General features: G+C 35.6%; 1 protein-coding gene across 1 annotated transcript in view; it reads right to left on the minus strand.

Moving 5' to 3' along the window:
* DAB2 (DAB adaptor protein 2) overlaps positions 1-27,731 on the minus strand; it is a 68,087-nt gene that overhangs the window by 19,508 nt on the left and 20,848 nt on the right. The window contains 8 exon segments of the mRNA XM_051990237.1: positions 3,234-3,296; positions 3,521-3,574; positions 3,900-3,926; positions 4,696-4,779; positions 7,157-7,288; positions 8,128-8,226; positions 8,633-8,772; positions 10,200-10,390. Of these exon segments, the coding sequence (XP_051846197.1) occupies positions 3,234-3,296; positions 3,521-3,574; positions 3,900-3,926; positions 4,696-4,779; positions 7,157-7,288; positions 8,128-8,226; positions 8,633-8,772; positions 10,200-10,290 (690 nt within the window). The 5' untranslated portion in view covers positions 10,291-10,390.

Raw genomic sequence — 27,731 nt, forward strand, 5'->3', positions numbered from 1 at the left:
AGTAAATGTTTAATCTGTATACCTATTTCATATACCTTATACCTACAGTTATGTATTGAGTGAATAGGGGTCAGGAGTGCAAAAAGTTTAAGAATCCCTGATCTAAGCTGTATTTAAACATGAATAAAATATGCCTATGCCTTTATTTAAAGTCATCAGGAGAAGCATTTTTACAGCAGGGTCTGGATTACTGCAAATGATGCATTCCTCCCTAAGTGGTCCCATGTATTCCAATTCATATTATTTGAAGTTATAATTATGTAAAACAACTGGTTTCAGCCCAATGGAAATATGCAGTGTGAATTCCAATGACATGTCTACTTCAGAGAAATCATTGTTCACACTGATCTGGGACTAGCTATATATAGCACAATACCAAGCAGAGATTTCTGAAGTCCTTCACCCAAAATCTCTTTCTAAACTGGGATTAAACCATTACTATTCTTTTGTTTTGAGTTTTGAATCTTTATGGTTTTTAGCTTTTTACCTTGTCCACTTGAACAGAATGATGAAACTCTGTCAACTCTTTACAAAAATGGAGATAAAGCATATCTGTAGTATTACCCTGATTTTCAAGCCTAGTAACCTGATGTTATCTGCCATGTATTTTCACTTTTTGTTTTTAAAGCATAAAACTTTTTTCTTATAAAACTTATTTTCTTATAAATAATCAGTTTAAGTTTGATTCAGGTTATAACCTTCCATTTCATTTTTTCCCCCTCCTGAGCCTTTCTTTTGACTCTTATTTAAACATTTAGTCAATTAACCTCTCCTCATCTAGATTTCTAGTCTCAACTTTAACCTGTGCAGTTCCTTTGGAGCCATGTTCATTCTTTATGGGACCCTACATTCTACCCACCCTAATTTACTTAGTATTTTAAACAACTGAACATCTAGGATGTATAAAGTATTATACTAAAAGCTATAAAAGACAGAATGATAAAACTTAAAGACATTTATCTAGAACAGAGGTAAGGAACCTTTGTTTTTTTCTGTCAAAGGCCATTTGGATATTTATAACATCATTCACTTCATACAAAATTATCAACTGAAGCAGTGGGAGGTTGTTGTACCCAGCCTGGGGGTGCCTTGGCAGAGTCTTTCCAAATGATTTTGGGGGCCATATATAGCCTGTGGGTTGGACATTCTCCACTCTAGATCTAGAAGCAAAAGCTAAGATATGTCTATAAATACTTTATTGATACTTAACTAGTATTTTCATTACTTCAAGAGAATTCCTGGATAAGAAAACTTCTTCTACTAATATACTAATATAATATTCTATTAATATAATTCTTTATTATAGTCTTAGAAAGTACCAGAGTAGAAGTAAAACGACTTGTTCAGGATAACACAAGCAAAACTAGAAATGAGCTCTGCCTTTTCTGAAGGCGGCTCTATCTCCAATATTCCATGCTGTCCCTAATCCCTTACATTCTTGAGTCTTACAATATTGTTCCATGTGGTGACATTTCAGAGGAGAGGCAATGTGGAAGAATAAAAAGAATGTTAATTTCTATTCAACAGGAAAGGGATATCTATTAGCTGGGTGAACCTGGCCAACTTAATCTGAGACCCAGTTTCCTCATCTTTCAGTTGCGGATATTTTTACTACCTATGCCACAGGAAATAAGGATATCTGCATTACCTACTACATGAAACAGGCTATACCATTGTTCTCTTTCATTAGTGTGGGGGGAAAGGTGTCTCTCCCCCCCCCCCAATTTTTTGTTTCACAGGAACTACTCTGTAAACTTTGAAGTGAGATAGAAATGAGAATTGTTTTCAGAGAAAGAAGAGTTCTTCTGATGAGACTCATAAGAGAATGCTTTGTTAAAGAGCCAGGCTTAGCCTTGAGGAACTGATAGACACTGGGCTAAAATTCTAGACTGAGAACATTTTGGTCCAGATGCTACTCTCAAAGAAATGCCTTTTGTCATTTCTTGTTGTATTTTTCTTTTTTTTGCCTTATTTTCATAGACAGTTTAAGACCCAATTTTTCTAAGAAGCTTCTCTAGACTGGTCCTTCCCTTAATCCTTCTGACTTTTACACACACCTTGTCTGCCTTCATCTCATTTCTCTTACTGAGACTGATAATGCTTGCATAAAACATTAATTAGGTGGGGTACTCCATATAAGACAGCAGTCAAATGTTAATACATAATCTATGGACACTCAATAAACTAATAGCTATGGAAAGGGGAGGACAAAGACAGGTTACAAGTATTTGAGGGGAAGTGTGTGAGTGAGAGGGAGAAACTACCAGATATTTAAGTGACATGGAACTACTGACCTACACAAGTTTTACTGGAAATAGCTGAACTAGACCTTTTTACATGAGTGGTAGTTTGAGGCAGAGAGAAAGAATAAAAGATCATATCTCAAGGTGTTATTCATCTATTTTGTACATATCTTGTATGTACCTAGGCTGTGAGAGCTCCTTGATGTTAAAGTCAGTGATTTTGCCTTCCTTTGAATTCCTTAGTGCTTAGCATCATGGCTGATGCATAGTAAGTGCTTAATAAATACTTGCTGACTGACTGAAATAATTTAGTTTTTCAATCTGAATCACAAACAGAAAACAATAGGTATGGGACAAGGAAAAAATAAATTTAGTTTAATTTCCAGTCTCATGTTTCTTTTGGTGCTCTTACTTTCAAAACTTTGAACTTGTCAATGAACTGAAATTGATTAGGTAAAAAAAAGTCAACAAAAAGGAGAGGCTTTGAATTCTGAATTGAATCTGAATTCTTGAATTCTGGCTAATTGGCTCCTTTCTTTTTTGATTTACAAATAATAGTACAATGTCTTTATGGTTTTTGTTCTTGGTGGTGGGGGTAATTGTGTGTGTGTGTGTGTGTGTGTGTGTGTGTATTTCCTCAAAGCAATCATGTTAAGTGACTTGCCTGGAGTCACATAACTACTATCAAGTGTTTGAATATAGGTCCTCCTACTCTAGGGCCTGTGCTCCGTGAAATGTGCCACCTACCTACCCCTTGTCTCTATCTTTTATATAGAAAGTCCACATGGCAACTTGGGGTATTTACCTACTAAGAAAAACAAGTTTTTTGACTATTAGTATTTTAAAATAAAAATACAGGCTAAAACAAATTTATATAAATGAATGAATGAATGAATAAATAAATAGAGTAAACCGAAAAAAAAAAAATTACAGGCTATGTGCTATTATAGTACAAAATTTTCCCCCTTGCCTGCTCCTACACATACTTACTGTTGGACTATTTAGGTCAGGAGGTGTGGACATGTCCCCAAACAAATCCATCTGGTCAACACCCTTTAAAAAAACAATTTTGATTAGATTCAGACATATACCAGTATTTTGTTACTGCATTAACATTAAAATATCATTCATATTAGAAAAATGCTGAATTATTAATGATAAAGAGATTTGGTAATTTTATGGCTACATCATTTTGGTAATTTTACAGCTACATCAGCATTATCCATGGAGCATAATAGATACACATAGGATAGAATCAGAAGTCTTCATGGACATACCAGTCTCATTCTGCTAACTGGATCATGAAGTGTCAGAAGGTCTTTATTCCCATTCTGAAAAGATCACAGAATCAGAGAATGTCAGAGCTGGAAGAGACCCCTTAACCCAATCTCTTCTTTTTTAGAAAGCCCAGAAAAATCATTTTCTTATTCAAAGTCACAGAGGTTGTAAATAACAGAGCTCAGATTTGAACTTGGGTCTTCTGACTCCAAATCTATAGCTTAATTAAGCATTTATTGTCAACTTTAATGGTTCACTAAACAAAAGTTTGGACTTTGTATTGGAGAATACTTTTAATCAGAAGAAGAGAGGAATAGTGGAACATTTGTATTATATCAAGTTGTTTATATAAGTATATAAGTAGAGAAACAAATTTACCTCAGTCGCCCTGTTGGCTTCTGCAGTCTACAAATTAAAAAAAAATGGAAAATTATGTTAGCTGCATTTACTAAAATCCCTAGATTTTCCAGAAATCTGGACCACCACTTTGGTTTTTACCCAGTAGTAGCTACTTAAAGCAAAGAAACAAAAAAGGAAACTTACTTTTTTCTATCCTAAAAAAAAAAAAACTGCAGAAAAATGAAGGGGCTTTCAAAATTCCATGCAACTTGACATAATCCCACATAGCATTAATAGGTTAGTAAAATTCCCTTGCCTCCTCCGAAAGATAGGCAATGTCTTTCATGGCTTTCTAGAGCCGTGCTCCTAGCTTATAGGACTCTTGAAGACATGGGCTGATTCTGAATATCATTCAGAATTCAGAAGAGTTGTTCAAGGGAAAAAAAGAAAAGGAAATCTGGAAAGAGATCTGCCTTTGTCTTCTCTAGCCCAGAAAGAAAAGGAAATGTATTCCTTCATTCCCCACTGTAGATTAGAAGAGATTTCTTAGCTTAGGCTAACAAGGATTTAAAGCCAACCTGGGAATTACCCTGGAAATTCTGATATGTGTAAACCTCATGGTCTTTAAGTGTCATCTCAGAAGATCGTTAAAATAGTACTATGGTCTATGGCTATCCTGACAAGAGATTGAAATCAAGTATCTCAGTGATAAGCAACACATTCAAATACAATAACCCAAATGCTCTACTATTGGAGAGAAAACAAACACAACAACCCCAAACTCTAACTTATCAAACTATCTATTCCTGTCAATCTGTTGCACTCTGCTACTTACCTTTTTCTTATCTTCCTCTTCCTTTTTCTTGACATTATAGATGACTTGAAAAAGATCTTTAAGATCAACTACTAATGGTTCTGCCTGAAAGACAAACAAAAAAAAGTGATTCCTAAACTGCTACTTAACATTATAGATTAGAACCAATTTTTTCTTTCATCCAATATCTTCTTCCATTAATAGAAAACTGAAAATTGAACAGATAGATTGGGACAAGTTAGGTAATGTGAACTGTTTACTGTGATTCTGCTAGACAACCTCATCGTATTGTGGCATTTTCAAAAGCTATGGCTAGTGGCACACCAAGCCTTGTCAGGGCTTGCCAAGCTGGAAGGGCTTTGAGAACTAGCCTAGTGACAGATGGGATGTCTGCTATCTAAGAATAAGCCTTGTTGAGTACAAAGAATCATCACTCAAAGGTTGGCCAGCAGTTATTAAATATTTTGGCCACAGCAGCTCATAAGGACAATCAGAAGTATTAAGGAGTAGAGGAGCTGCAATCAGCATCAGCAGAGGGATGAATCACACTTATCAAACAATAGATCTTTTCAACAAGTAGGATAGGAATAAAGAGTAAACCTTTCCTTTCATTGACATCCAGAAATCCCAGGCTAGGAGACTTCCTCTACCAATGCAGGTTAGCACTTCTGCTACCATCTTAGAAAGATGCTTAGAACTCTGATAAGTTAAATGGCTTCTCCAGGATTATATACAATTATTTTTCAAAGGCAGAATTTGACCCAGATTTTCTTGGACTCGTGGTCAATGCTCTATCCACTATGCCATTCTACTAATACAGCTCACATATCACATATATAGCTTTAGGGTTTTCAAAGCACTTTACATACCTTCTTATTTGCTCCTCACAACAGGAGCAAGTATTACATGCTCCTCTATTTTACAGATGAGGAAACTAAGCCTCAGCAAAATTAACCTACTGAATCATAGAGCTGAGCAAGTACCTGAGTACCTAGATCTTCCTGATTCCATTATTCATACTAGAGGATTGACAAGACAATGTGTTTCTATCATTATCCATTCTAATTACATCTAGCTTCAGATACATGCACATATATGTGTGATATAGAGATAAATATAGAGATGTACATAAAATATATAAATATATCTAGATAACTATATAGGTCTATATATAGCTATTATTCCAGAATCTAGAGAAGATGAGTCCCTATACAGATGCTTGCTATAGTATGCCTATCAAATGCTCATTAATTAATAAATGTTAAAAGTATAACTATTTCAAATTAGCAAACAAAAGATGAAGACATTTTGGATTTCCTTTTATTTTTATCACACTCAGTTAATTTGAACAGAGCTCCCAGCTGAGTAACAAGAATATTTGTGCATGGTAATCTGCCAAGGACACTCATCATTCACAGATTAGTTTTCAAAATGCCAAGAAAGCTCATTCAAATTGAGTTATACTGCACTTTCTTTTTTTTTTTTCCTCTTCTGTCCACCTCTCTCTCTCTCTCTCTCTCTCTCTCTCTCTCTCTCTCTCTCTCTCTCTCTCTCTCTCTTTTAAAGCTATGTCTCATAAGTTTTAGTGTTCTGATTGATGGAAGTAACCAATTGTGTTTAGAAATATTGACTCACTTAAGCAAGCCTCTCCTTTCTGATGGTCTCCTAGATGTGTAAGAAGTCATATGCTATTATATATGGCTAATGTGTAAGTTTGTTTTCCTTACCTCTGCTTCTTTTTATAGAAGGGAGGGAGTAGAAGAGAAATCACTAGAAAGGGGCAGTAATTTTAAAAATTCAAAACATAATTAAAAGAAAATGGTCCAAAATGAAAAAGAAAGAATCCAGAGCTTAGATCCTCCAAAAAGGAATCCAAGTTTTGACTTTTGTTTCTTAAATTTGAAAACTGAGAAAATGATAACTACCATGGTAGGTAAAATGATATTCTTGTATCCCCTTTCCCCCCCCCTCCCCAAAAAAAGTCCCACTGACTAAAAAGTTCACTTGTATAATTTATTTCTCTTTGGTTGCCAATGTTTGCTTGAAAACATATTCAAGATATGCCTCACCATTGGAACAACTAGGTGGTGCAGTGGATAGAGCACCAGCCCTGAAGTCAGGAGGACCTGAGTTCAAATTTGGTCTCAGACACTTAACACTCCCTAGCTGTGTGATCCTGGGCAAGTCACTTAACCCCAAATAGTTCAGCAAAAAATAAAAAAAAGATACCCCTCAATTGCCATGTTCTGAATTGTTTATATTTGCCTTGCAAAGGAAAGAAATGGAGTCAGATGCATCTTGACCTCACCCACCTTTCTATGTATCTATCCATAGCTAAGTATGGAACTCTATGGAACCAGTGAAAAGAATTGTGTTTTGGGGTAAATAATGTATAAAATTCATTTAATTCTTTAAACTCAGTTCCCTTCCTTGCCCCTCATATGCTCCCCCCTTCACTTCCCTGGGATGCTAAGGTACTTACCTGCTGAGCTGTTTTTACGGCAAAAAACTGATGCTGTCCTTCTCCTCCACATACATAGCCAAAAGCCCTATTGTCTGTCACGTCTCGGGCAATGAAAGATATCTTGTTTACGGGATGTTCGTGCTCAATCACCTGTGACAAAGTTAAAACTTGTTTCTGGAAAACCACAAAGTCCATTTACCAGCCAGAATTACTAGCACTTCTTGCTTTTACTGACATTAGACAAGTCTCTTCAAGGAGCTAGAATTTGAGGGAAGAAGAAATTTTTGGCCTCTCGTTGACTGCTAAAGCCACATTTTCCCTTGCAGGGCAAGTTGTAAAAAAACCTCAGTGGAAACAATGCATCTTCTGTTAAAACTATTTTCACTCTGCGAAGTTTTTTTTTTTTTTTTTTTTTTTTTTTTGGGGATACTGTACTATAAGCACTAAATGAAAGGAAGATTAGAGAACCAGAAGTTTTTGAAGGGAATAACTAAGAAACAAGTAAGACTACATAGTCTCTTGACTAAAATAAAAGACTAAAGTAAAATCCTTACTGGTATATAAGGAGGACAGAGGAGTCTAAAAGGCAACAGAAGTTTGTCTTGAGAAGAAAATCGTTAATGGTGATTTAGAGAGAAGGTACAACACTTTATAGTAATAGTTACTTATTTCCTCTCCTCTGCTATCCAATTCATTTGACGGAATGTTCATATTTAGGCACTGTTACTGAGAATAATAAGAACTATTCCAAAATTGCAATGAAGCTGGAAAATTTTCACACAAAAGTAATTGATCAGAATTTGATTTCTTTTCTTTATTCATCCTTCTTTCTAGTTTTAAAAAAAAATACCTAGCATGTCCAAGGGCAAGATCACATTTTTCCTACAGAGCTTCATGTGGAGTGAAGGAAGCTTACTTATTCAAGTTTCCAACCAGCTAGTCACAACATGGAAAGTCACAAACCAAGTTCAATGCTAATGGATTCTTACCCCAGTTTTCTCATCAATTATTTTAATTCCAGAGAGAGAAATGTTCAGCCAGATCTTCTGTTTGTGCTGTCCCTGAGACCGAGCAGCTACTGACATTCCCTGAAAGTTAGGGGTTGGGAAAGAGGAGAGGTATAAAGCTGAAGGTTATGTCAAGGTGATCTTGAATATTCACATTGGATCACTGTCCATAAAGCAGCTGTAGGCATGCTAAGAATCTGATTACATTAAAAGAATTTCTAGTTTTAATAGCCAAAATAATCAATGACTTCCCTTTAAATATAGAAAACAATAACTTCTGATGTTTGTCATTTTCTATCCCACCCTTTTCCTCTACTGTTACTAGAACGTCTGCCTATGAGGCTATACTATCCTAACAGGAGAAAGCCTGCTAAAATGAACTGCACCCAGATCTAACCAAGCTTCGCTAACCCAACCATTTTCCTTCTATGCCATTACACCTTGATCTCATAGCCTATCCCCTATATGGCAGAGGTCAAATGTTTACCTTCAACTTCATCATAGAGTCTTGACACATTTTATCCCCTCTTGCTTCTGGCACATCGTCAATACCAATTAGTTTGGCCTTGTATTTTACTCCATCACCTTTGAACCTGGCCAAGAGATACTCATCTGTCTTTTCTGTTCCTACAGAAGGGGGGAAAATTAAAGCTTATAGATTAAAAAGTAAAGGGTATGTGAAATAGTTGATGCTAGATTCAGAAATGAATATGCTTCAGAACCTCCATAACGTTTTGTAATATTTATGGCTACTCTTGTCTTTTGGTTACACAAGTATTAATCCAGTTAATTGAGCAAGTAAACTGTTTGGTTTTCTTCCACCTTTGACTGTCTTTTGGCAATGTCATATTCAATAATATTTTATTCAAAGAATGGAGAAGAAGAGTAGAGTGTAAAGAAAAATGAATGCTTTGGATTAGTTCCTTATCTCTAAGAAGATCTGGGGAAAAATTAAAGAGATAATATCTTAGAACTAAAGATTTCACTTAGATCTAAATCCCTTATAGTAACAACTCCCTTTGTTTTTCTTGTGCTTTGACAAGAGGAGCCTAAAGACCTATGGGACTTGAGGATTTCATTATTCAACTAATCTAGATTGGTATCATGATATTCCCCTGAAAGTGTTTTTTAAAATGAAATTTAAAATACTATTCAGACCTATGGCATATGAATATAATGTAATATTATTTTGCCATTAAAAATGGTGAATGAGAAAATCAGAGAAATATGGATAGACTTTTACAAGCTAATGTAGGCTAAAGCATGCAGAATTGTAATTACAGATGCCATAATAAAACCACTACAAAAAAGGAAGTCCTCAGATGTTGGAGCCTTTATATAGAAAGATTAGATGAACACTAACTTCTCACCTTCCACTTCCCCATCCGCCATTAAAAAATACTAATTCTTTTTAAGAGGCAAGATTGCATCTCTCCATTAAGTGGATGAAGGAATCCAAGGTCAGAATAAATATTGGTCAATAATTAATATTGATCAGATGATTATGGATTCCAGACGTGGCAAACAATTAATTCATAATGGTCTTCTTTTCTTGGTTTCAAAGGATTGTTATTGGTATTGGGATGCAGTGAGGAGAAGATATAGAAAGAAATGATGGATGTAATGAACAAGAGATGATTTTAAAATCTAAATTTACTCATTTTGGAAAATTGAGAAAGACTTATTAAAAAAACCTCATGGTGTCCCAAGTGATAAAACAATCATATGCTTCTTATGACAATCAAGTATAAGAATTTTCCCATCTCTTTTCTAACCCCTACTTCTTTGGCCATCTTCTCAGTTGAAAAACTATAATTTCTTCCCCTATTTTTCCATTTAAGTTGGACAGTTTTCCTCAAAGGTTTCAATTTTCTCAGGCTCTAGTACACTTAATTTAATATTATACCTATTGGGGACTCAGCCAATTTACCTTCTCTCACTTGATCAGTTCTTCCATGGTATGAGAATTTCCCTAACATTAAAATAAGAAACTCACCAAAATAAATAAAAAGATTTTTATTTTCAAAACATTAGATCAGAAAGATCCTTTGTACCTTTCTTTTTTTCTTTCTTTGATGATGATTTGGGGGTTGCCTGTTGATCAGGCTGACCATTGGTTATGTTGCTTTCTACTTCAGCAGACATTTTGAAGAAGCTGGCTGCAAGCCCTGGCTTCAGGAGATGCTAAGAGATCTCAGGAGGATTCACAATTGGGAAGTCTCAGATGCACATAATCCAAGATGATCTGTAAGCAGAGGTCAGAAGCACATGTCCACATAAATTATCTAAAATTAAGACATAACAATAGAACTTAACATACATTAAGTGTGAAAAATTCTATGTTGCTAATTCCCCCCCTCCCCCCCCCTTTCCCTTTTAACAGAATTTTGATATTTGAGAAACACTATTTCCATGATAACTAAAAAGTTTAACAAGATCAGTTGTTTAAATGGAAATTGATGTAGTTGAGTATCTCCATATCTTCATGAATAACATGAAGTAGTTATTCAGTTGTTTCAGTCATATACAACCTTTCATCATCCCATTTCAGGTTCTCTTAGCAGAGAAACTAGAGTGGCTCATCAATTCCTTCTCCATCCAGCTCATTTTATAGATGAGCAAACAGATAAATAGGGTTAAGTGACTTGCCTAAGTGACTTGTGTCTGAGGCTGGATTTGAACTGAGGAAGATGTGTCTTCTTAACTTCAGGTCTGCTGCTCTATCCACTGTTCTGCCTGGCAGTTCTAGGTGCCCTAGATTATTAGATAGATGTTTTTGTTTTGAAGTTGAGCAAATGGATTAAAACATCTACTATGAATACTCTTATCCCCTTTCTTTATAGGCTATAGTTTCTTAGGACTTGGTTTTACAAGACCCTATGAATGCCAAATAGGACTAACATTTCAACTCAATCCAAATACTAAGTCTCTGTGTATAAAAGACACTGTATTAGATAATAGTGATAAATGATAACAATGGCCACTTTAGGAGTTTATGATTTATTAAATTGGGGGAAGAGAGAGGAAATGAATAGGACTTGTGTGCAAATAGTAAAGGTCAGAATAGAATTAGAGGCATAGGAAAAATCATCCAAGGTGTTCTGAAAGCATTTAGGTATACTTTGGGAAGAAAAGAGGAATAATTTCACAGAAGGGATCATCCATGTTGGACCTTAAAGAAAGAAGGATTTCAGCAGGAAAAAGTACTATAAGAATGAATTTTAGACATGGACCAACCTGTATAAATTCATGCCAAGTAATAAAGTACAGGATGAAATGATGAATGACTAGTAGTCTAATCTGATATGTACTTAGAATACATGGAAATTATGTATGCATCAAGGCTAGCAAAGCACATTGGAGCTAGATTGTAGCTCCAATTGAAAATCAGGCTTCTATTATCTAATAGACGATAGTGTTTAATTTTTTTTTCCTTAAACACAGAATAATGATTTTGTCAGATCTAATAAATAATAGATGCAGGGAGATCAATTAATAGACTAATTATTTGAGATAGTTTAGTATGAGAGAAAGAATATTGGTTATAAAATCAAAGGGAAGGACTAGAAAGGGAGGGAGATTTCCTTGCTAAAGGGAATGCTCAAAAGTGGAGAATTTCTCTGCCCAATGCAAATAGACATTTTCTCTGCAACTTGTGGTTTTAGAGAGTTGTTTAACACACTGAGAAGTTGAATGACTTGCCCAGAATCACAGAGGCAATATGGTGTTAAGAATTGGACTTGAAGCCAGATCTTCCATTTTGGGAAAAAGAGAAAGTCACATGTTCCAAAGTAGCTGACTTCAATGATTAGTAAAGAAAGCAAACAAACTTTAAATTCACTTAATGCTGTAGTTGAGCGGCACCAAAAAGGATATTTTCAGGGATAATAATCATATAGTTTTTTTAAAAAAAGTGTTCCCTTATATTTAAGGAATTGGATAGATGTCGACCATTACTAATGTAGTAAGTAAGCAAGCAAGCTTACTTACATAATTCTGAAAAACAACTGATAGTAAGCACTGAATTCTTAAGAACCTTAGAGGTCATTTCATCCTACCCAGACCTCAAAAAATCTTAATTTCTGTATTACCCACAAGTAGTCCAACCACTAGATAGATAACCAACCATTAGTTACCTCAGAAAAGGTCCATGATGTTTTGGGTTAGTTCTAATTGTCTTTCATTTGTGGGGGAAAGAAAACCAAAGACAAAAATGAAACATTTCCTGCCTTGAAGAAGCATGCATTTCATTGGGAAGTGGTGGAAATCAATTAATGCAGAAATAAAGAAATAAAATAAATCATGTGGGCAAGGTTAAAAAAAAGTCAGCAAAGTCTTTTAAGGAAGTAATGTTTGAGCAGTCTTAAAGGAAACTCTAGATTCTTTTTTTTTTTTTTTAATTTTAATATCTTTTTATTGATAGAACGCATGCCAGGGTAATTTTTTACAGCATTATCCCTTGCACTCACTTCTGTTCTGATTTTTCCCCTCCCTCCCTCCACCCTCTCCCCCAGATGGCAAGCAGTCCTTTACATGTTGAATAGGTTACAGTATATCCTGGATACAATATATTTGTGCAGAACCAGACAGCTTTCTTATTGTACAGGGAGAGAAACTCTAGATTCTAAGAAGCAGAGTGGGGAAGAGGGAGGGAGTGGAGGTTGGCCATGGCAATCTTTGCAAAGTTAACAGAGACTGAAGATGGAATGTTTCTATGGAGAGTATGGGGGACAAACAAGTTGGCCTGATTACAGAATACACAAATAAGAGTTATATTCAATATATTCAATTCAATTCAATTCAATCTGCAAAGTATCAAAACATTACAATTACACATTCTATTCATGCTAATTAGCTTGATTTTGGTGAGTTCTCAGTTCAGCCTAAGAGTTTCTCGTAAGTCTTGTCCTTAAAGAAAAAAAAAATTATCATGGGTTTAATTTTCCTAGAGGACATCATTTCATCCACAAAGGATTTAATTATATGTATTGTCCATATTTTGAGCTCTTTGAGGTCAGGAACTGTTTTTGTTTGTTTGTTTGTTTTGGTATCACTATTCCTTAGCAGATAATAAGCCATTAGATATTTGTTAAAATGAGATCAGAAAGTCAGTTACTACATTAAATTTCCTGCCTAAAACAGAATAGGATACTGTTATTGTAGGGCTGAGTGTTTATCAGGTGATCTCTGGTGCCTTGAATGCTTAGGTTGACCAGGAATTGACTTTTGAAAAATACTAATAATTAAAGTCCTGCTGGGGCAAAGATCATGTAAGGGTAGGGGGAAAGAGACCCATTGAAGGCAGTAGAACTTTTTTTTTTAAAGCAAAAATGAATTTGAGGCCATTCAACCAACATGTATCAAATCCCCCTCCAAAAACTCTTTCCCATAATAAATGATACTCCTTAAATTTGAAACTCTGCTAATAGTAAAATCATTAAGGTTTTGCCCAAAAGGCCAGTCAAGGGAGACCTCTTCCCTGTGGCAATTTTGTACAAAAGGGAGAAGCAAGAAATTCCAGGTCCCTATTAGGTTGGTCTCAAAATAAGGAACAGATTGGAACAAAATCCCCTGAAGTGATGTTATTTAAAACCAGGTGTGGTTGTCCCCAAGGGAGCACTTGTATGCTTGGTTGGTTCCCTTAGGTTCTTTTCTGCTCTTAAGTATGGAACCCTTCAGAGAAATAGATTATTACTTTTTATTACTCATTCCTCCTAAATAGAGAGGCTGTGTAGCTATGAGGCAGCTAGGACCCAAGAGTTCTGCCTGGAAGTTCTACAATGAACTTCTCATGAAGATGGGACACTGTGGAGTTGAGCTAAACTTTTCTGTATTGTGTTCATTCTAAGGAAAGAAGCAATATAACTGCAGAGTGGCCCTGGGAGAGAGGAGTCCCACCCAGGATTCTTTTCTCATCCTAATGATGAATCTAAGTTTGCCTTAGATTCACCTAAAAATTTCTAGTTATGTACTTGCTATCATTAAAAAAAAAAAAAAAAGTTTTGTAATTAAGATTAGAGGGGCAAAAAAAAATATATCATGTATGAATTGATGTTTATGGAAATCATAATAGATTTTCCAAATTTGACATATTGAGTATATAGCTCAGACTTCAAGGAAATAGAATCTAGGAGCTGGAGGTAAGGAGAGAGTATTCCAGACATGGAGATCAATCAGCAGAAAGGAAGGATATAGAATTAACAAAAAGGTAAAAAGGGACCTAATTTTTTAAGTATCCAAGAGAACTAGCATATGGTGGACAGACAAGGAAAACCAGGTAAATGCCAATTTGCAGCCTCTCCCAGAAACTATGCATTTAAAGCTGCAATATATTGCCCTTTTATTAAATTGCTCAAGTGTTATAACTTCATTTTCTTTCAATAAGCTTGGGAGTGGAGACAGTAGAAGGGGAGAGGGAGGAGGGTGAAGCATGAATTAAAATAAGAAACCAAGCATGGAGTGATGATTAAAAAAAAAAAATTCAAAGGGAAGTTTGGAGTTATAATAGCATTTGCCTTATCTTGGGGAAGATAGAGAATAATAAGTCCTGACAGAAACTTTATAGACTGTTTCTTCCAGGTCTAATAGACCAGAGTTTTAAGTCTAAGGAGGAAATATAATAAGTAGTTATTAGGTTTCTCTAGCTTGGTACATTATAGCTAAAAGGTCGGCACAAGACCTCATTTGTCAGGTGATTTCCTAATATCCAATGTTGTACCATACCCAAGGCATTCCCAACTATTTTGTAAAAAAAAGAACTGATACCAAGAGGTCAGAGATGATAAATCAGTAGCCAGAAGGCAAAATAAATTCCTACTGTTTGCTAAGTCTGGACTTTTGTTTTATTTTGTTTTAATCAGAGCCAATTTAAATGAAATTACTGTTTTGGGATAAAATAGGCTAGTTCCCTCACCAAAGATCTGAGGGTTTTGAAATTGCTATTTTTGTTCAAGATCATGAAATTGTAACTGCTCTGCATATTTATTCAAGCAGTTACTCTGAAATTAAGAAGTGTCAGGTTAAAAGTTAATATGATTAGGTTCTAAACTTGTCCAAATCGGGGATTATTCCTCATATCTTAATTTGGAACTTCCCTTTTCCAAGTATCTCAAAGCACCTAATTTGTTAGGATCCCAGAAGTCCTTTTCTTCCCCTTTTGCAGCAGGTGTAGTATTTACTCTGGTAGGAATTTGCCTCCTGTCACAGGTTCATGCCTGGTCACACTCTAAAGGCCACTATGATTTTTAAACTTCAAGTAGGTGAAAAGGGGTCTTTGTAATCTAACACTGGTCTAGCCACATTATATTGTCACAGATTGGCTCGTCTTTTTGGACAGTGATTAAGATTCTAGATCTTAAAAGGAACTTGGAGGTAATCTGAGTAGCCCCTGAGGCCCAATTCCCTCATTTTACAGATTGGGAAACTGAGGTCCAGAGAGGGTAACGATGAAGATCTCTTAAGTGACAGAGTGAGAATTCCATGTGAACTTCTCCAAATCCAAATTCAGAACATTCTCTTCATTATGGATTTATCATTCTTCTGGGAACCAATGGCAAACTGGTCAGTACAATGAGTAAAGTATTGCTTCAGAACTTCAAAAGGCAACAGGGATTTAAGCACAAGACTTAAACCAACTATTTCTTCCCATTTCTCCAACTCCTTTCTTCATACTTTTTCAGGGCCCAAGTATTATTAACTAGTTGAGCAAACAAAAAGCACATAGAGAATTTATTTCAACATTTTAACTAAATATTTTTTGAGGACAGTTAAGGTCAGTTATCTAATCCATTAACAACTTAATATAAATTATAAATTATTGAGATAGGCTAGGTAGAGTTCCAAGGTATTACTTAAAGTATGAATATTAATCCATTACAACTTTAACTATCTCTATCATAGAACAAGTATTACAATCAAGTGTTGGATTAGGGCAAAAGAAGACTACCCATTAAGAAATATCTGGATTTTAGTTCTCTGCTATTTCTGTAGTTACTTTTCTTCTCTGGTCTTCCATTTTGCTAAATGTAAAAATCAAGGGATGAAGAATTCCTCCATTATAAAACTGTATGAGATTCTCTGGTTAATTAGGTTACTTATATAGAACAGGTGTGTGTGGGAGGAAAAGATTTCACAATCTGATGAGAAGTACAATTTAAAATTGTAATATGAATACAATTAATGGTAACAATGCTCTAGAGACTTCTATAGATTTTCTTATTTCCCCCTTTATAATAATAACTTAACATTTAGATAGCATTTGGGACAGCTAGGTGGCTCAGTAGATAAGACTGCTGGACTTGAAGTCAGGAAGACTCATCTTCTAAATTCCAATTTGGCCTGCCACTTCTTTATCTGCATAATGCTGGGCAAGCCACTTAACCCTATTTGCCTCAGTTTCCCCATTTATAAAATGAGCTAGAGAAGATAGCAAACCATTCCAGTGTCTCTGCCAAGAAAATCCCAAATGGAATCATGAAGAGTCATACATAAGTGAAAATGACTGAATAATGTATAGCACTTACTATGTGTTAGCCACTGTACCAAATGCTTTATCATGATTATTTCATTTGGACCTCATAACTCTGGAAGGTAGATAATATTACTGTCTCCACTTTATAAATGAAGAAACTAAGGAAATGGAGTTTAAGTGATAAAGGAGGTTTTTTTTTTTTTTTTGAAGTCTTAGGATAGCATCCTAATGAATGTTGCAGGCTGAGGTAATCATCCCCAGTTCTTTATTTACCTGTATTTGATGAACTGTTTCTCTTAGCTACAGTAACCCTATTGACTTTCAAATACCAACTATTTGGCTGGCTCCTCAAGGAAGGACCAAACAAAACAGAGGCAGGCCAAGTAAAACAAGAGTTAGGAACATTATAAAAAGTAGCATAAACATATTTGCTAGAATGTCCAGTACTTTGTCCTTTTTATAGTATGTGCTTTCCTTTTCCCTTGGTACTTTATGCCTGTTTTAGCTGAAGTGATGGATTAATGTAAAATATTAACCTCCAAGCCAAACTATGGATGCCAAGAACCAGTCTTTTATCACCATCTTCAGAGTCTCCAGTTAGAAATAAGAAATTGCCAAAGATGCTACAAAATCAGAGTTATTTTGTTCCTGACACTGGAGCCAATATTTTCCTCCTGTAACTAACTGCTCAAATTCCTATCCCATTAGAAAGGGCTGTTCCACTCTTCCTGCAAATGCCACGTCTAGGGAGAGGGAGATTAATGCAGCCTCCAATAGTTCATTTGGGGAAACGTGCGTATTTACAAACATACAAGGGAATAGGCTACATTCAATTTTCTCTCAGTTAAAATACTTTGCCTGACTGTGGGGCCCTAGTAACTGGAGAACATGTTTGTAAGCCAGGATGCTACACATGAGTTATGCATTCACAGGAAGCATGTGTCATTGATTACTTAACCCTCTAAGGCAGGGAATGTTTAATTCACTTTATTGAACATTTGTAGGAGGAAGAGATATGGCTTTCCATCTCTAGGACCAAGTCAGATGGGATCTTCAAATTATAAATAAAAAAAGTCTTAATTTGTGAAGATTACTTTTAATGCACAATCGTTAAGTACTAGTATAGAGGAAAAGAAAGAGGAAAGACAATTATTTCCCTAATTAAAAGTGATTGGATGAGTTTGTTCTCACTATCCTATGTGAAAGAAAAGAGGGCCAAGCTTTTAAGGCAATGCTTATTCCATTTCAGTCAAGCCAAACTAGAGATTGATTGAATCAACCTGTTGGTATTCAGAGCATGCAAACAGTAATGAGAAATTGCCATATGGGGGTCTCTAGTTTGACCTGACCCAAATAAGGAAGATGGACCTCTCTATAAATCTGTTTTAAAGTTCAATCATAGTCCTTCCCAATCTTCAAAATTAATTAATCAGAGTATCTCAGAGTGGGATGGAAATTTATAAATTATGGATTGCAAATGAAGGAACTGAAATCAAATGATTTTTCCTCAGGTCACACCTAGTTAGTTTTAAAGCTAGGCCTAGATTCCAAGAAAAGAGCAGATAGTAGAACTAATTTCAACTACTCCAGAAATCACTCACCAGAAGCCTCTAATTTATTACCCTCCTTGAGAATCAGGGAACATGAAATCTTGAAGGAAGAAATGAGGTTCCTGTGTAAAACTATCCTGTGATAAATGGATGCATCAGGTAAAATTTAATGAAAAGAGGGAAGAGAGAAAGTCAGAGAGAGAAAGAGACACCAGACAGAGACAGAGAAAGATATGGGGGGTGGGAAATGGGGGGACACAGGCCCAGTTTTATAATTTTAACCAATCCAAATATAACCTTTGGAAAATCACTTAGTGGTAAATGGTATGCTTGGTACATGTTGAATGGTACCAATCAACCCATTAAAAAGGTTGTTGCTTCCCAGAACACAACATTTGGCTGGCTCAGAGATTCTCCTTGGAGATCAAAGAATTTCACTTTGTACACTCCCTCCTAATCAGTGCTTGGATGTTTGGAGACTTTCTTCTCAAGCACAAGTTTGAGTTTTTAGTTTGGCAATTTAAATCTTCCTGGCTCACTGTGTGTGATTGACCCCACCCATGATTTTTAAGTAAAAGCTTCCAGTAAGGCTGTCTCCTCTTAAAAGAGCCCTAGGGAAGAATATGTACTGCCAGAGACCCAGGCCTTGCTGCACATTTTTCCGTGCACAAATGGCCTCTAAAGAATGACTCTAAGGTTAGCAGAAATACTTGAAGGGTACCTAGATCTTAGGCCCTTCTGGCCTTATTTTGTGGAGTAGAACCAACGGATATCTATTTCCCAGGGAAACCTTCCCAAGCCAGGAACTTGTACAACAAGTTACTGCCCTATTCACTGTTATCTTATAGGGACCAGTCTGACTGAAGTTCTACCGTATTAAGTACTGACACAAAGGATAAGGAGGTTTGAAAAAAAATGACCCAAATGATGATTATTTCCTTTTAAACCTAAAGATGCAAGAGACCTCAGAAAGCCACTAATCCAAACTCTACATTTTACAGATAATATAACAGATACCCGCAGAAGTTAAGTGAATTGCCCATGGACTGGAAAGTAAAAATCAAAGATGAGATTTGAATCCAGGTCTTAGATGTTTAGGGATTCTGGTTTCTCATTTCCTCACATATTCCCTACCCCTATTTCCTTTTGAGGTGTCCTTGTTGTGCCATGTTAAGCTCTGTAGAGGAATAGAGACTGTATTAAAAAGTTAATAAATCACTTGGTACAGAGTGATCTCTGTGCCTATGTAGAACCCTGGTAATATTCATATCTTAATCAATCAAGCCATTAAGAAATGTTTCTTAAATATTCAATATGTGTCAGACCTAAAAAAAAGACAGTCCTTGTTCTCAAAAGGTCAACTTTCTAATGGAGGAGATAGCATGTAAATTATCTTAAGTACTCTTAAGATGAAGATAATATGAAAGGTTCCATAGTTTTTCAACAACCACCTTTCCTCATCTTGATTTGATTGCTAAAAACCCTGCTGTTTTTCACTTATTTCAGTCATGTCCAACTCTTCTTGATACCATTTGAAATTTTCTTGGCAAAGATGCTGAGGTGGTTTGCCATTTTACAGATGAGCAAACTGAGGCAAAGAGAGTTAAATGATTTTCTCAGAGTCACACAGCTAGTAAATATATGAAGTTGCATTAAAATTCAGGAAGATGAGTCTTCTCTCACTACTTTTTCCTGTGCCACCTAGGTAGTGCATTTAGGGTTATGACCAAATTTCATAACTTCTAGCCAGTAGTGTTCAGGTAAATATTTAACAAAGGGTTTGGGGGGGAGGGGAAGGGGAAGCAGGTTTGGGGTGGGAGGAGAGGGAAGTGTGACATGTGAGTTTTATCTGCATTAACATTTCAATCTATGTGAAGAATAAAACAATAAATCCAGCACAGATTTGAGAAATTTGCCTTTCTCATATTGAAAACTTTGTTATTGTCTCTTGGAATTGGCTCCAAGACACCCCTTCTTCCAGCTGACATGTTAGAACAGTCACTCGAGTCCTAACAACTCAGTGAATGACATTTGGGATAGTTTACATTTCTCAGATCAAGAGGATATCGCTGCAAACTCTAGTTTCTTCTGGAAAAGTTAATGGTATTGAACAACCCACAAAGATAAGAGATACCTATCTATCTAGTATACTGATCAAGTCTTGTTTTGTAAAAATCTTAAAAAAAAAAAGGCATGCAGAACTTTCTTGTCTGTATTACTGTCAAATTTTAGGGTGAATGAACTGGGGACGGCAGGAGGTGGGGTATCTGTGCATTTGAATTTCTAATGTTATCAGGATTAAAAAATTTCTTCCTCTCTGATATGAGATAATCCTGAAGCATTAGGCAATGATTACATTAAATATGTAGCATATACTCTTTGAACATGTAAGTCTAGGAATACAATGAGACATTCAAATCAGTCCCTGTGTGGCTTGACCTATAGTGACAACTGCGCACATAAATCTCAAAAATAATTGCTGAATGTTGCTCACATTCTCTGCCCTAGTGCCACTGCAAATGGCGTAATCTCAAAAACATTATATTCATCTGGAGAGAACAAGAACGTATCTTGTTAAGAAACATCTGTATTTGAAATAAAGATTAGTTGTATTCTGAGAACTAAATACACTAAAATGGCATTAGCCTCTAGCAGAGAAACCTAAACCAAAATAAAATTTTTTGAAGCAGGTGAAATTAGTTTCATCCAAAAACAAATAATATTTTCAATACTGTTTTTGTCCTTCTTATCGTAATTAAACTCCACTAAACCTCAGTATAGTTAATGTCTCAGTAGGAGTCCAAGGCATATTCCTTGCCCAAGATTGTCTGTGTTCCTGTTTCTGAACAAAGGTCTTATAGGCTGATGGATAAAATGCTGCATTTGTTGGTAGGTTGAAAGTCGGGAAGAGTGAGGGTTGAATCTCTTTTCTAGAACTTTCTAGTTATGTGTCTATGGGATTACCCTCAAGTTCAGGTTCCACCTGGGTGAAATCAAGATTCCTGTAGTACCTCATTGGGTTGTCAGATTCATTATGTGGAATTTTGTAGAGGTACCAGTTATTTTTATCTCAAAACAGGTGCAAATTGGGATATGTCATATAGTTTGCTTGGTCTGAAACGACTTTTGACAATGAACAATTAAGCACTTACAGTGTTCCAGATATGGTGCTAAGAGATAGGGATTCAAACAGAAAGGGGAAGGATAGTCTCTGTTCTTATGTATCTTACAGTCAACATAAGGGGTTTCAGCAGCAAGTCAGAAAACTAAGGGTTTAGGGGAGAAAGTGAGCAGATTTAACCTCATTTGAAGTTAGATTAATGAAAACATTTGAAGAAATAGCATCAGAAGTCAGCCTGTAAGAGATAGAGAAGTGAATACAAAATCTTTGCTAGGAGCTCACAAGTATATGTTTTAGGAAGATAGTTTTATCTTAGAAGCAGTGGGAGCCAATGAAGATTTTTGAGTAGGAAAATCATATAGACAGATCTTTTAGCTTAGATTTTGGGGAGTTATGTAGAGGATATATAAAACCCTTTGTTTTTGTATTAAATTAGCCACAGGCTGTAATATTTTTAATTCTTATTTTTTCTTTGGTTATCAGGTTGTTGGACAGTTATATTTGCTGCTATTTTGAGTGATCTTTGTGGTACCCAATCCTCCTCCTCCACATTTGAGGTAGGCTGGTAAAAATAAGAAGTTGTCTACATTCTGAGAGTAAGTAAGCACTCCAAGGTGGTCTTTGACAAGTACACACAGAAACTTGAACACTTGTTTAAGTACCTTTAAAAGAACCAAAAAAAAAAAAAGTCTTTGACATTCAAATAGTTATTATTGTCAGGTAAGTCACCCCTGGATAAGTAAAGTGTTGTTTTAGATCATAGTGAGAAATTAACTTGTTTTCACTTCTCTATCCCTTACAGTTTAACTTTTGATCCTGCTATTTCTTCCAAGGGTACCACTGATCTAACTTCAAATGAGGCTAAATCTGCTTACTTTACAAATCGTCTAAGGAAACAGTAGCTTAGCCTTATTTGCAGGACTTGGAAGATAGGATCAGCAGAGATTCTTCTGGAGCATAGCTAGCCTGTCAGTTTTGAAACTGTGGACATCTCAGAAGAGTGACCGATTGGCAGACTAAAGTGAAGAGAATGTGACCAGAAATGCATAATCATGCCTGGTTTGTAGCAATAGAAAGCAAAGCTTGGAGAAAGTATTGAAGCATAAAGAAATCTGGACTGTTAAGTAAGATGATTTCAAACTGCATTATTACAGGTTCCCTAGTGAATTTCAATGTTAAAATGATATCCCTTTCTTTCCCTGGGCAGAAAGACAGGCAGATTGAGACCTAGAGACAAGAAGCATTGCATGCTTGAATCACAGCAACATAGCCTCAGTTCTCTTGGGACCATTTTTATGCTTAAGCATATATCTACATGGCTTAGTATTTGCTGGGAAGGAAGTGTAAGGAATCAAAGATATCACCAAATACATTTCAGAAATTAATATCTCTAAAGTTATGCATGTAGGAGAAAAATGTATAGTCAGGTATATGTATTGGAACAGCCTCTCTCTCCTCCAACATATTCATTATACTCGCCATGCATGTGTGCAAACACACAAAAATAGAGCAAATAGCATTATGTGGATTAAATCATGAAGAACTCTTGACTACTCCACCAAAACAAAACCAATGGTTTTGGTAAAGAAAACCCATTCAATGATGAGGAAAAGGATATAATAGTTTTTTCCCTGCTTCTTGGTAGGACTAACACTCATCTACATATTTATATTTATCTATACACACACACATGTGTATTGTTTTGTCCTTTATTCTTGAATAGGACCATGATATCAGGGATGAGAATCCATGACACACAAGTGAATTGGATTACTGTATTTATATTTCTTGAAATGAGTTTTTTTAAGAGCTGAAAGAGATTTGTAGATTGCCTCTGCAATCTTTAGCCTTGTAATTTTGAACAAAGTCTCTTTTTTTTCCTATCCTTTTGTAGGGTCCTCATTAAGGCACAGGATATTAAATAAACAATTTTTCCTAATGTTAGAAACTCTTGTACCAATAGACCTGTACCTTTGGTTACACTTAAATGAAGAGAAAGGAAACAGATGTGGACTAGAGTATCTTAGGTCTGTTCCACACAATAATCCATAAGAAGTGTGTCCCAGCATAAGGAGTGCTGGATTTAGAGTAAAAGGATCTGATTTCAGTCCTGGCTGGTATTCTCTGCTTATTTAATCGCTAAATCTCATGCTTGGAGTTCTTCATCTGCAAAATGAGGACAGCTGAATGACCTCCAAGGTCCCTTCTGGCTCTAACTTCTAAGATCATTGGCTAATCCCTTCATTTTACAGATAAGGAAAGGAGCCCTAAGAGGTAAGCTATTTTGCCTAAGGTCACACATGGAGTAAAGTCAGGATCTTTTTTTTCTTTTTTTTTACTAAAGACTAGTCTTGGAACTATGTGATAAAGAGTTAAGAACATAAGACATAGAGTCCAACTATTTAAACAGCCACCTAATTGATTTCCTTGCCTTAAGTATTTTTCCATTCCAATCTATACTTCATAGATATATTTCTCCATTCCAATCTATACTTCACATAGCTGCCAATGTGAGTTTTTCTCATGTGCAGGTCTGACCATGTCACCTATTATGTAAGCTCTAGTGACTCTCTGTCAACTCCTATAGGCATTTCAAATTCCCTTCCCACATGACTCATTTCTTTCTCCTTTCCAGGTTTTTTTTTTTTTTTTTTAATATGTTATTACCCTTTAGGCACTTGAGTGGAGAGTTAATACCTTTTGCACTGGCTACCATACCCTCTCCCTTGATTGGAAGGCTCCCCTTCTTCATATTTGCCTTTTGGAATCCTTGGTGACTCAGTTCAAGCAACACCATCTTTTCCAGGAGGGCTTCCCCTAAGATTTGTTGGTTTTGTTCATTTATGTCCAAGTCTTTATGACCTTGTTTGGGTACTTTTATTAATTCATAATTTTCTTGGTACAGATACTGGGGTAGTTTGCTATTTCCTTCTTCAGCTCATTTTGCAGATGAGGAAACTGAGGGAAAACAGGATTGTTTAAGTGACTTTCACAGAGTCACACAACTAGTATGCGTTTGAGGCTGATTTTGAACTTAGATCCTCCTGATTTCAGGCTCTATCCACTGTCAAGGTTATCTTGTATCTATTCTGTATGTTTTGTATATATCTATTAGTTTACATATTATCTCCCCATTTGAATATAAACTCCTTGAAAATATTAGTTCTTTTTTTCTTTTTTTCTTTTGTATCTTCATAAATTAGCATAGTGTCTGGCATATAACCATTATTAACTATTATTCTGGGCAAGTCACTTTATACTGTTTGCCTCAGTTTTCTCATCTGTAAAATGAACTGAAGAAGAAAATAAGAAATTACTCATTGAGTTACCAGAAATACCAACTATTGTTGGTTATTTGTTAACTATTGTTAAGTGTTCTGGAGGGAAGTCAGATTTTTCAAAAAGTTATTATTTTATTGTCAGCAGGGAAAAAGAAAAACTATCTTTATGAGGAAGGCAAGAGTTTAGATAGCAACAATTTATCTATTATTATAGTTGTTGCATATAAAAGGTTTAAAAAAATTTTTTAAGCTAACTAGTTAAGATGATACTAATACTTTCTTCCCTAAAGATAGTGAGTAGGAGAGACTGACCTTTAAAATCCTTCCCTGGCCTTTGATTTTGCAATCTTGATTTTAACAAAAAGTACCAATTTCATGAAGTGGAAGAATTCTCTCCTTGTTATATCAGCAAGACCTTTGGAAGATTGTAGTTTTATCTCTAATTTAAGAGTACCTTGCAGGTCAATTCCTGGTATAGTCTGATGTACTGATACCTTGAAAGGACTAATATCCTTCTTTCCTAATTCTTCATAGTTAGAAAAGGGTCTCAATTCCCATAATAGGGATCGAGGGATCTATTTTAAGGAGATCATTCCTAGGAAAGGAATATTTTTAGCCATTTCAACATTATTCATAAGTGATATTTTATTCATTATGACTTTCTTTAGAGAACTTTCACTTATGACTTTAAGTAAGACTCTTTTTCATTTGATAAGATGCTTTTTAATTATTACAGAAGCATTTTACTAAGTATCAATTATGTAAAATGTAAGAGATAGCATGACATACTGATGGGGAGGAGCCCTGACAGTGGGTTTAAGTAGTGTCTCTGATCTAAGCTAGCTGTAATTGTGGATCATAAGCCATATACTCATAGAGCTGGAGGGGCCCTCAAAAACTATCTAGTCTTTACAGATGGAAAAAGTAAGGTTTTATCTAGTACTAACAATTAATACAAGTATGATACAAGGTGGAAGAGGGATAAATCAGGGAAGGCTTCCCAGGAGAAAGTAGGTGAAATTGAATAAATTGAATAAAAGATTTTGTTATGTAGCAATAAGGAAGCATGTTCTTTCTAGATGTGTTCTTTCTGGTCTTTGTGACTAGACAGAGGGAAAACATTTTTTTTTGTTATTGTTATCCTTTTGCAGATAAGTCTGGTCTTTATGACCCCACTTGGTATTTTCCTGGCAAAGAGATTGGAATGGTTTGCCATTTCCTTTTGCAGTTTTTTTTATAGATGAGGAACAGAGACAAACACCATTAAGTGACTTGTTCAGGGTCACACGGCTAGTATCTGAGGACAAATTTGAATGCAGGTCTTTCTGATTCTACACTCAGTGCTCCATTCACTGGGTCACCACCTATCTATCTCTTGAAAGGGAGAAAGACAAGGAAATATATGGCAGGACTAAAAAAGAACAACTGTGGCCTACATTATAATGAGGTCAAATTTCACCCAAAACAGATCTCTTGTCAGTTATATATTGACTTGAAAAAAAACCCCACAAATTAAATCATCTATGATATATTGTATTTTTATTAAATATTTTCCATTACACTTTAATCTGGTACCAGGTCACTTGAGAGTTTTGCCTGCTGTTGCTGGTTCTGATTTTGATATTTCTGACCTAGAAGACCTAAAATAGATTTAGGAACAGAAGAGTTGGCTTCAAATTCTGGTCCTTCCATTTATTACTTTTGTTACCTTGAAAAAAATAACTTATCTTCAATGGATCCAAATACCTCTCTATCTTTAAAATGAAGGAATTGTAATAGATGATCCCCATTTCTGCTAGTTCTAAATCTGATTCTATGAATTTAGAATGTCTAATTTCTTCCCAAGGGATGGTTGGTTTCTGCATTAAAAAAGGATCAGGTTCCTTTCTCTCAGTGAAATCACACAGAACACTTTAAATATGTCAAATATTGCATGTAACACATTAAAAATAAAAAAAATAACAATATGTATTTTCAATATTTTTTTAAAAAGGCATTCACCAGCTAAAACAAAAACAAAAACAAAACAAAGCATATAAGGCCCATGCATTTTATCTTGCTTTAAGTTAAAAAAAAACAAACACATCATAAGAGTGATTTGATCCATAACTATTATTATTTATACCTATTAGTGCAAAAGTTCTCTTCATAGATTATAGCTCTAGTTCAGGGGTTCTTAACTTCTGTCCAGTGGCCCCCTTGGGCCATGTGGTGAAACCTAAGAGACCCTTCTCAGAATCATGTTTTTAAATAATATATAGTTAGCCTAATAGAAACAAAAAAAATATTTGAAAGACCCTAAGGTAAGGATTTCTTATCTAGAAGAAAGGACATCAGAAGCCATCTAGTCTACCTCCCTCTTTTTAAAGATGAACAATCTAGATGAATCCTAGACCAAACCAGTTATGTGACCTCCTCAAAGTCACACAAACAAGCAAACATCAGAGCTTAGATCTGAATCCAGGGTTTCTAATTCCAGAACTCTTTCTACTGTGTTATTCTTTCAAAGACTAGAATATATCGAATGCCTATCCTACTTATTAAATACTTAATTTCTAAGCATACCTGGGGTTGATAAAGTCACATACTCTATTTAAGTTGACATGACTCATGTTAAGGAGGAAGATAGTGGTTAAGACTTCCCATGCTCCTGGGAAAGTTTCCCAGATGAATCAAGAGGAACTGAGGGTTCTGACCTTCATCAAACAACCCTTGGGACTGATTCCAAGTCTTCCAACAGGTAGTATTTTTATTAAGCCAGTGCTCAGATACACTATGCTAACACACACCAAAAAAGCAAACTCCTTCCTATGTGAAGACCACACTGTCATTCTGAACCACCAATCTGGCTTTATCACCCAGTTGTTTTGCCCCTTACACAACATATTCAGGTTATTTCCATTGAACTGTGACACAGACCTCCTTCAACAGGGTCTAGTTAGCCACCACAGGAATGTGTCAATATGGGAAGTACTAAGTGAAGCAATTAATGAGTCATCCTAAAGTTTTCCTGGTTCATAAACAGCTTAGTGTTTAAGTGAGATGTTTCACTAGCTCTGTCCTTTCCGACATAATCTGAACCATTAAAGTATTTATTGGGGATTACTGACTCCCCAAACAGGGGATATTTCAAGAAAACAGACTTTTATCTAATCAAAGCTAGA

This window comes from Antechinus flavipes, chromosome 1, assembly GCF_016432865.1.
Source record: "Antechinus flavipes isolate AdamAnt ecotype Samford, QLD, Australia chromosome 1, AdamAnt_v2, whole genome shotgun sequence".
NCBI lineage: Eukaryota > Metazoa > Chordata > Mammalia > Dasyuromorphia > Dasyuridae > Antechinus > Antechinus flavipes.